Genomic DNA, 12,306 nt, shown 5'->3' on the forward strand with positions numbered 1-12,306 from the left:
AGAATATGCTTCCAGAAAATATATCCCTATGTTGGATCAGGTCTCCCATGTTTCTTGAGTCATACTGTGTTTAAAATTTGCATGCAGTAAATTTTTACCAAACAAAGATTTGTCATTAGTTTGCAATGTGACTACTGTGTGATTTCTTTCAAGGAAGGAAAAGCAAATTGCAAAATTCCCCTTGACATGCATTGGAACAGAATCAGGTTCCAAATACATCAGGCTGCTTTAAGGAATCTATTTAGTCCGTCTAAAATCACAATTTTTTTGTCTACAGATATCATGTAGAGTTGGACTTTATATCGAACCACCACAAATAAATTATTAGTATTATGAAAAATAAATCAATAGAATTAATTTAGACTGAAGAGAATATAATTGATTTCCATCTTAATATAAACCTTATATTATATTGAATTGTTTAGAAAATAAGTTCATTTTTGTCTTACTCCTTAGCTCCCCTTTTTCAAAGCTGCTTTAATATAATCTCTCGATAACATTTCTGGCAAACTAGCTGCTCAATTTTGCCACTTAGTGCAAAGATTATAGCTGAATAAATGTAACTGTCACACTCAGTGCACATATAATGGAAACATTAAGACTTGCTTGATATTAAAACTCTTTTGTGTGTAGTAGGTAGTTTTTCAATGCTTTCCGGCTCAGTGATCAACTAACATCCAAAGAATTAATTTTACTTATTACATTTAAAAAAAAAATAAAAGTTAAACTAAATGAGTTTTACATTGCTTACTTTTAATGTGAAATTATCACTGTTAAAGCACAGCTGACTGACTGTATGTATTGCTTGTAAATAATCTAATAGATTATCACTATTATTTTCTTTTAAGTGATGCTTTGAAATTCGCTATCTAAGACAAACCAAAAAGCGAATTATGAAAAATATAGTATGAATTAATCATAATAAGGGTGGCATATTCCACATAGAAGCCAAAATGTAATTGTGCTTTACTATGAAGGACTGTTTATTTAATATTTGCCATGTTAAAATGAGGAGGAAATTATAAAAATTAATTCATCTGTAATATTCCACTTGTAAAAATCCTAATTCATACTTCAAAATCCACATCTTTAATCAATGTTTTTTTTTCAGATTCGGTGTAGCCCATAACTAATTTGTCCCCTTGTAATTCATGTTTTATGGATGATAGTTTTATAACGGTCTCACAATCACAAAAGGAACTGAATGATTTTCAGTTACTGAAACATAATGGTTCTTAAATATGTCATTAATTTTGCAATTTAACATGTAAAATGATTGTCACTCTTAGTTTATTATTAATATAAAGTTCACTGTTTCAAATAATTGTTGTTATAAATGGAACCCTTCTAACATGACTTTCTCTCTCTCTCTTGCATGACAACAGATTTAAAGAGTAAGTATTTACTTTTAGATTTGCTTCTTACACCTTGTTTAAGAATAATGATATCCGATCAATATCTACTTTTTATCATTATACAAGAACAAAGGCCATTTGAAATTTAAGGGAAGTAAATGTATTGCCAGTGAAAGGAAATACTTCATATAGTCAAACTGTAGAATGCATTGCTACCTGAGATTTAAAAAGAAACTTGTTAATTTTATGACCATTTAATAAAACATTCAGTTATATGCTAAAATAAGGCAATCAAATGTCATGCTGTTTGCCTGCAGAAAGAAGAAAGGATTTTTTTCCCCATTGAACAGCATTATACAATTAACTAGGTACATTTTATGCACAGGTTTAAAGATGGGATGCCGTCTTATAAAAGATCAGGTGTTGGCCAGGGTCATAGCCGAGATAGCAGGTTTGGTAAATCAATGGTATGCTCTGAGTGTCTACTTCACTAAAGCACATGGAGGGGGTCTTAGGCCCATACTGAAGGTGAAATAATGCTTCCACAACAACAATCTCTCTTTTTCTCTGTGAAGAATTTTCTGTTGGGGCTGTGTGGGACATGGAGGCACAACATCATCCCTTATTTCATTCATGACTCAAGTGAAGGTTAATTCTGGTGAGAATCAATTCTATAGGTGCTTCTAAAAGCCACACTATGTTTACGCCAGCTGTCCCTTCTACTCCAGGAGCCAAATTGCCAGGAAGGGGAAGCCAGTAAAATGGTGCCTGCCTCTGTTCATATAAGGGGTCCTTTTCACTTTGATCCTGAAAATTATGATACCAAAGGGACTTTTGCCAACTCACAGGCTGCTGAACTGAATGTTCTTTTAACTTTTTTCACAGGCTCTGCCTAGCTAGGGAATCCAAGTAACAAAGTGAAACGCTGAAATACCATGTATGTGACACATACATACTAAATAAATAATAGCTTGATATTAAAAAATAGTTTATATTAAACTGAAAACACCCCCCACATATCTATCTATATATGTATATATGCCAATAAACTTGATTTTTTGGTGTTAACTGAACCACTTGCTTTTTACATCATTTATTTTATTAACTTAATTTGAATTTGGAAATGTGGACCGATATGCTGAAGAAAACACAATAAAATGTGAAGGCTTTGCTTATGTAACCCACACACCTCCTGGGTGTGTTGTTCTATCCCATCTAATGGCACCAAGAAATTAATGAGTCTGCTCTAGAGCCTTAGTTAAGGAGCATATGGCTAAGGGCCACCCGCCGACAACCAGGGTCTGTCACTTATATAGAGCACAGGATAGAGCAGGAGGATCCTATCCTGTGCTGTTTATATTTCTGTATCTTTGTGTAATTTTGTAATCATTGGGTGATTGTTCTTTACCAAGATTTTGAAGTGGTATAGCCTTAAAGTAGGATTATAGTACAGAAACCATCGGTTCCATGGCTTTGTGTGGCCTTTTAATGTTTAAGAGATGTCATTAGCAGATATTGACTTCTGTTGAGGTGAACATCATGATTTATTGACCCAGGAAATAAATGTTCATTGAAACATGAAGTCAGTAAACCAAATTAATCCCTGGAGTAACTCAATTCAATTAAATAGAATTATATCTGGGCTAATTTAGCCCGATATCAGTAATGGTTATATACTATGGATAGTGCATATCCCAGAAATACCTGGTTATGAATATCATTATTTAAAACTAGCATTCTAAAGGGGAAATGAGGTTAGTTCTTCAGAAGAAACAATTATTGGGTAATGCCAGAGCAATCCAGGGTCTGAGAATTTCAGACTTCAGTATTGTTAATTTGGGGGATGCAGGGAGGAAGGTTAAAGAGTAAGAGCTTGGTAACTCTAGTTACCATCCAAATCTTTTCAGCCAAATATATATATATATTCATATAACACAATAAAATTTTATAATGAACCAGTTTTACTTCCCTATTTTCAATTGATTTTAGAACTTCAATAAATGATATCTTAGCTCCAGGCATACCATAATATAAATGTGAATAATAATAATCATGATTTATTTTGAAAATCAAGGTAGAGCCTGTTGTACTCTATTCTGAATTAAATTTCTCTCAATCCTGTTACCAGTTACTTGGTAATTATTTGCTCTGTCTCATCCCTACAAATGAACTAGAGGGCTTGACTTTATGGTCTACGTGTTGACTAGAGCTGGCCAAAAAAAGGATGTCCATTCCTGTGAAAAATTTGTTTTTTTTCCCCTAAAAAAAATTAAATATTTTTGCAGAAAGAGATTTCCTGAAAAATTTGGTTTCAGGACATCCAAAATGAAATTTTCAGGCTTGTCAGCTGCCCACCTAGAAGACTCTTGTCAATTTAATTTTCTTCCCTGGTTCTTTGCCTCCCTGGAGTTCATCCTCCTTGCCTCTCCTCTCACCCAGAGCTACGGTGCTCAGTCTCTGCAGCTGCCTGGAAGGCTCTTGTTACTTTCACTTTCTGCCTGCAGACAGAAGGCAAAATTAACAAGAGCTTTCCAGGTGGCCATCATTTCAATTTTCCTGATAGACAATCAACATTTTTCAACAAAACTGAAATTTTCATGCAGAAAATTTTGATTTTACAAAAAGGGCATTTGGAAAAATCATTCAAATGGGAAATTGTTGACCAGCTCTTATGCTGATGAAGGTGTTACAATTCATAAAAATTAAACTTTACAAATGTTTAAATTTAAATGTGACATCAATAAATGAAGGACTTTGCCAAAACAGCCAGTTCACCACATACCACCTGATGAAAACAAATATTGTTAAAGCTTAATTGACCTCTTACTCAATTAAATGTAATTGCTAATGAATGTCTTATTATTTCATGATGATCAGGTGGTTTGGCAATTATTTAAAAGTGGATGATAGTATTTAGATGCATTTTAGAGCTCTGGAATTCCATAATGAAAGAGCAAGCCCTGGAGTGATACAAAGCTGAAACAAATTGCTCACATGATTACTTTTCTTTGAATACAAAACCAATAATGTTTGAGGAACTACCATCTGACTACTGTATGTCAGCCCATGTAAGCTATAGAATATTTTTAACACATATTTTTTCCCTCTCTGCACAACTTACCAAAGGCGGCAAGCTGAATGTGCAAAGACAGCAAGAATCCAGATGGCCTTACCAGCCGGCAAACCATCAAGTAGCGCTGCCAATAATCTCTATGAAGAACTCGGTGACAGCACCATGTAAGTATTCATTGTAATTCATCACTAAAATTGTTAGTGAACCAAGCCATAAGTCATATTTCAGAAATGTCATTTATTACAACATAATTGAATAGACTTTTCTTGATGAGGGTATATTCCACAAACAACTTGAGCTTCTTAAAAATCAAGAAAATAAGTAAGAGGGCTGGAGATGGAGACTCAGTTGTGCTATAGTGGCACAAAAGGGACAGCATATGGGGCAGTCAGCTGCGATTTCTCCTTGTCTGGGGAATCTCCAGAGGAAGTAAAAGGTGTCTAAGTATAAAGTGCAAAGCTGCTCTTTACGCATTGCTGGAGCACACTGCACTTCAGTGTTTTGAGGCCAGCACAACAGCCCATAGGTGCTAAAGCAAGTTAAAATAGTCCTGAGGCTGCTCTAGTTTGCATCAAAGTTAGGGGGATTGAAAGGTGGCAGAAAGCCTTTACTTCACAGATGTACTAAATGCAGCTCTAGCACACTTGAGAACTTGGCCCAGAATGTTATTTCTTCCAAGCTGCCTGCTGAATATACTTTATAAAACTCAATCACAAAACCCATTTGATAGACATCTCAGTATGAAATATTCCATTGGCTAAAGTTTTTTTCTTTGTAAATCTGAAGTAATTTAAATGTTGAAAATAAACACAATGGGTCAATAAAATAGATTGTAAAAAAAATAGTAGTTAAAGGAAAGCATCTTTTTACCATTATATGTTGGTAACATATTTGTAGCTGGAATGTGTCTTGGGTCTTCTTTTCTAACAGTATGATATGACCAAAGTCATTGTTCTATTAAGACATTAAATTACTAAGAAAGGGTGAATTGTACTCATGCACTGATGTAACTTAATTGTAGTCAAGGGACTCCAAGCAGAAATCAACACAGTATGAACAGACCATAATAGCATAGTACAGGAGATATTTACACGTACAAAATTTTTGCTTATAGGTTAATGTCAGAAAATATTTATTACTTTTGTATTATTTTAAAAGAATAACATTAAGATGACAAGACTAAAAAGAACAGACTTCATAAAGTATGGAGGGGGGGTGCTGCTATCTAGTGTTGGTTGATTTTTGTTCTATTTTGAAGTCACTTTTTCCCCCTTGATCAGAGAGTTCATATATATATTTGAGTTTATAGAAATTTTACTATCGCAGGGCAAAGAAATCATTGCTATAGTATGTTTTAAGCTTTGATTATTTAAAGACCGTGTCTGATTTCCAAATGTTTTGGGTTGAATTTCTCTTTGTGAATAGAGAACCTTTGCATTACTCTTTGAAGCAGGAGTAGCTTCTCTTCCAAAATTAACCACTGATTTTTCCACCCTCATGGTATTTTATGCCTATGAATTGTTACTGTTTGGGTAGCTGGAAGAAAAGTATGTTTCACAGAAATACAACACACAGAATTTAAAAGGTCTTGATCTAGGTGGGACTACTCACATCTTTATAATTACACCCATGCTGATGTACTTTGCTGGATCAAGACCCTAGTTCCTTAAAGTCTAACCCAATTCCTGTGAAAGTAACAGGAAGACTGCAATTCACTTTACTAGAAGTTGGATTGGACTGGTTACAAATGGGCATTAGAAACCTTATGAGTCTGCATTCTCCATCTAATTGATGTGCTTTCAGCCAGGCTAAGGCCAGGCCTTAGTGTTTGTAGACAAAATTTGAAACTGCAAAGTTTTGCATAGGCATAATGAGTTGCAGATGCAAATCTGAATACTTGCACCTCTGATTTAGAGACACACTTACTCAGATTTGTAACAGCACTTCAACTAAAAGTATACATTTAGCAAATACAGATTTTTCCCTATAAAGCACCATCTATGGAATATATAAAAAACCCATTGGAAAAATGACAATTAATATTTCCACAACACTGAGATATTGATCAAGGAATCTCTAGTAGAAGATAGAGATATGGAAAAATAATGTAAATCAATGCACTTAATAATTTTAAAGAGAGAATGTTTTTCAATAAAATTTAAATAAAAGTTTATCAAAAATCCGTGAAGTTTAACTGAATCCAATATTTAATCTAAAGGCAACAATCTATCTCAGAAAATCAATTTTCAGGAAAAAAATTATAGCAGAATATTGTAAACTCATTTTCAACTTGCAGGTGAATTGCAATACTACATTTAAATTGCTATAGTGTATTATAATCTTATGCATCACTTTATTTTTTCTTCTCAATTATTCCTTGACTCTCCAACAATTTTCTTAAATACCAAATAATGGAAATTTAAGAAAATTGAAAAATTGTCTTTATTTTTCATGCCTTTCCATAATTGTCCTTTGTCAAACATTTTCTTTCTGTAGTGCTGCCTTACGTCTTATTTTCTTAATTTGGTTTTTGTGGAAAGTTAAGTGGAACTAAACTTCTTTTTGTTTTAAATCTGTCTTATGTCTCATGACTTCCATTCTTTCTCCATCTTTGGATACATAGGCATCAGTAAGTAAACTTAGTTCATCATGCATAATATTTGTAGCCAATAGAAACAGTAGTTGATTCTTCTATGCTTAGTTTATGTTAAAACTGTAATTAATTGCCATTGATTATTAGCCTTCATTTTACAATGGTGTACTACATGGAAGACATTTACTTTTAAGTGGAAAGATTTGTGTATCTCCTTTCATTTTCCTTTTGTACCAAGTAGCGATTAAATACAGAACTGTAATTGCTGAACTTGAATAATATTATTTCTAAGGACCTCCAGTCTCAGCACCTACATTCTTTGGTGATTGGTGCTCTCCAGATACCTAAAACAGACTGATAGGTAAGCAGGTTTCTCAAGCTCAGATTCAGTCAGAACCTTTTCATCCTTTACCCATAATTCCTTCTTAGGCAGCCATCACTGCTCCAGTTTGCAGAAATATGACTTCAAACCAATCTGATGCAGTACCTTGTTGGAACAAAGAGACAAAAGATTGTTCTACAAATATTAAGGTTTCATCATAAAATAACTCTTTAGCGTTTTCATATAAAAATAATACAGCAATCAAGCAGCTTTTTGAATAATCCATTCTTATATATATCAAAGATATATCAACTTGTATGTGCTTTGTATTTGGAAGCAAAGTGGATCTTCATTTAACTTCAGGAATCATTGATTTTTCCAGTCTCTACATTTGAAAATTCATGTGATCACTAAGATGGCTGAGGAAGCTTGTCCAATATGTGTCAAGGCATATTGTTTAAAAAATAAGTTAATGATGTAAAATACCATATCAAATCCCCATGGTCAAATACACATTAAGTACTGACACTATTGGGAATGTAGACCTACTCTAAGTGGTAGTTTCTGATATGCATTCTGTTTACCAGTGTTATTCCGTGCACTGGGGAGAGTATCCTCTTTGCTGTAGCCCTTTTCAGGGGTGCCACATACTCTCCACTGCTTGTCAGCCTCATTTAATGCCCCAGGTCCTTTTGGAAAAAAGTGTGCTCCCTTGTGTGTGTGAAGGGAGTGGTTCTTATACCCGATGAAATGATTCCTGTCTGCCACTCCTGTTCAGTCAACATGTATACAGATAGATTTAGAGAGTATAGATTTTCCGTGTATATCAGCTTCCAGACAAATCAAGAAACAAAATAATTGTATTATAACCTTTCCTTATTTCCTAAATGTATATATTTTTGAGCTTTTATGCCCACATATTTAAAGGGGCGTCTGTGTGGCTTCTTATTTTACTCTCGTTCAGTACTGTTTAAATGTCTTTTCCCCTATTTTTGAGTGATTTCTCACCTTGGAATGTTTAACTATGCCATGGTAAATTTCCCTTAGCGTAATGTTCATGACATTTTTTTGTGTGTGTGGCAGGTGTGTGTGTGTGTGTGAGAGAGAAAGACATTCCAGAATATAGAACTATTGAACTAAGCACTCCTAGAACTGTGTCCTGCCATTTTCACTAAACATTGTACAATATTGGGGCTTGCCTAGACAAATAGCTAGTATGCTTCAAGCTGGGGTGGACTCTACAATCACATGCTAGAATTAAAAAAAAAAAAACTATTCTTTTCGATTAAGAAAAACTGAGTCAGGTGTTTTTAAACTTAAAAAAAAATTTACTTTGGGTAGCGACCAAGCCTGGAAAATTTCAACTGGAAAGCTGAAAATATTAGACATTTATGAGTTACTGAAAATGGGGAATAGAAAGGAACTCATAGGCAACTTTATTTTATCATGTAGTTGTCATTACTACTCTAGCTGTTCTATAGCTGTAATTGATATACATTTAGGACTATAAGGTGGTAGGATTTTGAGTAATTTAGCTATCATATCCCACTACACATGGATATTCTGAACATGTAATTTGTGTTATAGAAAAACTATTTTAGAAATATATATATTTTTTTAAGGATTAGGACTTTTTTGTATCACTGCATCTGTAAAGGTACATCCATTAGTTACAATTGGTTCATCTACACCAGACATACAGGGAAACATAAAAGCTCTACTAAAGTTACAATCTTAAAATACAAGATGTCATCATTTCCAGGTCTAAAAGCCAGTGCTGGGTCTTATTGGTGAAAAAAGGGGAATCATCCCTTTACAGGGATTAAGCTCCATTTCTAACCAAATCCAAAGTTGACTTAAACTTGTCACTAGCCCAGGAAATTTTTTGTAAGTTCCAGGCCTCAGGCAGCTGTAATTTGGAAGAGGCCAAGTGAAGGATACTTGAAACAGTTTCTGACAATTTTTTTAAGAGTTTGAAATATTAGCAGTAGTCCAAGCTACATTATATTTCCATTTTAGGTTGCATAAATGTTGTGTAGCATAACTGTTACTAACAAGATGTATGGAAAAATGTGTTCAAGTGTTTGTTTAGATTACTGTATAAGGGTTAATAATAATTGAAAAGGAAAGTGTAATTGTTTCCAAGGATAGAAAGGCTATGTGGTTAAGGTTAGAACTCATTTATGTAGGTCAAAGCTTGTTTTCTTCCTCTTTTCTTCATATCCTTTTCATCTAGAGAAGATGTAAAAGTAAATGTCTTGCCTCAGTAGACTTTTGTAAATATTTATTTTGGATAACAATATGTTAGAAGTAATGCTTTGGCATTAATTTACATCATAAATTTATTTTTTCTCATAAAAATCTATATACATGCATGTTTCCTTACATGTGATTATCTTCTTTTCTTTCAAGTCTTTTTCTTCTCTACCATTTCCAACAAAGCAGGGGAAAAAAGTCAGTCTTAGAAGAAGGAGACCGTCAAAGAGTAATAAGCAGCTTTGCTTCACGTGCTATTGAGGCTCACAAGCAGTCTAATATCAATGGATCGTTGAACAATAATCTCCCCAAATCTGCAAGTAACATTACATTTTTATCTGATGAGAACCCACTAACAACTCAGAATCCTTTGTATATGGAAGGTGTTGTTCAAGGTTCTCCAAGCTCTTCATTGCTACGGAAGAGGAAAGATATTTTAGACAGTCTTTCACCTAGAAGATTAGCCTTGAAAGATGCCCTTTTGGGGTCCCCTTTGGGAGGCATTCACCGTGCATGGACATTACCAATTCGTATTACTAGGAGACATGTGTCTGATGCTCTAAGTAGGCCAATTATCATGGATCCAGTTCAGTGGCAACAGGAAAGACTCAAAGCAGAGAATGAAAGAACTGACAATCAGCACGGCAGGGTTGATATTAGCAGTCCAATATTTAAAAAAATTATTGGCACCAAGTTAACTGTAAAAGAGAAGGCAAGACAGTTTGAGCAACAGGCTTTGCAGGAAATGAAACAAGTGAAATTCTCTGATATGAAATGTTCACATTCACCAACACACAGCAACTACCACGAAGAAGGAGAAAACATGCTAGAGTTGTCTCCTGAATGTCTGCTTGCTTCTCCATGCCATCGCTCTCCTCCTTTCTCCTCTTTGACACCTTCTACTGAAGTAGTTGAATTTCAATCACTTGCAGTTCCTTCAGTAATCATCACTCATCATGACTGTCCTGAAGAACTTTCTCCTCCACCAACTCACAAACCACCAACTCCTTCTTTTAGGATAAAGAGACCAGTTCGCCAAAGTTTTCTGGCTGCTCAAACCAAAGTGGAAGTAACAGAAAGCATTCCAGATCCACCCAGAACTCCCCCTCCTCCACCACCCCTGCTGCCACTTCCTCCTCCAACTCCTCCTCCATTGCCACCACAACCTCCATCTCTTCCTACCATTTCTCTAGCCCTCTCCTCCTCATCTACTCTAAGTACCCAGCACCTTTCTCCTGTAAAGCATACTAAGTCCCCTGCCAAACAGCTACCAGTATCATCCCAGGCCACAGCACCTGAGCCACCACCTCACAGGGAGTTGAAAGGGATTCTCAAAAATATTCACAACTTAGCAGATATTGAAAAATCTGTGGCCAACATGTACAGTCAAATAGACAAAAACCACATTCTACCCAAGCACATATCCAAACTTAAACCAATTGCAGCATCTGAACTGCCAACTACAGAAACTGTTGCTGAGCACAGCCAGCAGAATGGCAACTTGAGCTGTATAGTTGAGGAACTTGAAAAGCGATTTCCATCCCAGTCCACTGCATTATAAAATTACAGTTGAATTTTTTGAAATTTTTCTTGTTATATTTTGTATGACATGGCTATCGCAGTACATGCTATCTGCCTCATATGTTCCGTAGCTAAAGTACTTCAACACTGATGAAAGAATTCAGACTTTTTTCCTCTTTGCTGAATATTGCTATTTGTTTGTTCCTGATGCTAAACCTACAGTCCATTTTCTTTGCCTGATCACTCATAACTTTGTAATGTATGATATTTTTAAAGGTAGTTCTGGCCACTCTTCATTTTACTGTTTTATTATGCTGATTTTTCTTCTTTGTCTGCATGCAAAAGATTCATGGGGAAAAGTGTCCCTTTAAAACCAATGAACTACATGTAGCAGGCATATGTTGACACTGCTTTATTCTAAACACTCTGCATTGTTTTGTCACGAGGGAACTCTAGTGTTGTAGGTTATGTCAATAAGCAAGGCAATTATCCTGAAATACTGAAGGCATCTCTTGCTTTACCCATAAAGTGTACATCATGGGAGAACGCTTACTTTTACTGTAAAATGTTGGATGTCACAGAAAAGCAAATGATGCTAGAAAACCAACTCAGCAATAACAAGACAAAGTTGTTACAATAATGTATCATGTCATTCTATAGGAGATTGTATAACATTTTGCTCTGGTGATGTGCTTTCATCTCACTGTTGCCCTTGTAGGTTTGATAATGTTTTTTTCTATTTATTTGTCAGTCAACCTTATTGTCCTCCTTTTTGTTATCTATATTATGCCTCCCATTGCTTTCTTTATTCCGAAACTTCTTATTGCGGGTCTTCACTTTTGTAAACCATTTAATGTAAAAAGAGCTTGTTAATTGTGCTTGTTCATATTAATTAGGTATCTCTTTAATCATATTTCATGCTAACTTGCTAAATATTGGTGGTTATTTCCACCAATAACATTTTTGCGTATCTTTGAATGTAATAATCATTCTGATCAGTGTCATAAAAAAAGGTTTTATAAGTGTCTGTAAAAGATGTATATAGTATGGGTAGCATTAATTTAATTAAACCTACACTTAAATATTTCGATTATATTAAATTAGCTTGTCCTTTGAAACAAATAATAAGTAAAAGGAGGTTTGGCATAAAAAAATAATGTAAGTTTAGCTCCGTGCTCAGTTTTAT

The 12,306-nt window shown here is 34.7% G+C and overlaps 1 protein-coding gene across 16 annotated transcripts in view; it reads left to right on the forward strand.

Moving 5' to 3' along the window:
• The window catches only part of PCDH15 (protocadherin related 15), a 771,473-nt gene that overhangs the window by 741,005 nt on the left and 18,162 nt on the right, over positions 1 to 12,306 (forward strand). For 11 of the 16 annotated variants that reach the window (XM_045024749.1, XM_045024752.1, XM_045024735.1 and 8 more), the window contains 2 exons: positions 1,386 to 1,394; positions 4,482 to 4,592. In XM_045024749.1, the coding sequence (XP_044880684.1) occupies positions 1,386 to 1,394; positions 4,482 to 4,592 (120 nt within the window). Of the gene's footprint in view, positions 1 to 1,385; positions 1,395 to 4,481; positions 4,593 to 9,755; positions 12,277 to 12,306 lie in introns of those variants that run through there. The other 5 variants (XM_045024750.1, XM_045024736.1, XM_045024745.1 and 2 more) reach the window with 4 other exon arrangements.

This window comes from Mauremys mutica, chromosome 7 (genome assembly GCF_020497125.1).
Source record: "Mauremys mutica isolate MM-2020 ecotype Southern chromosome 7, ASM2049712v1, whole genome shotgun sequence".
NCBI lineage: Eukaryota > Metazoa > Chordata > Testudines > Geoemydidae > Mauremys > Mauremys mutica.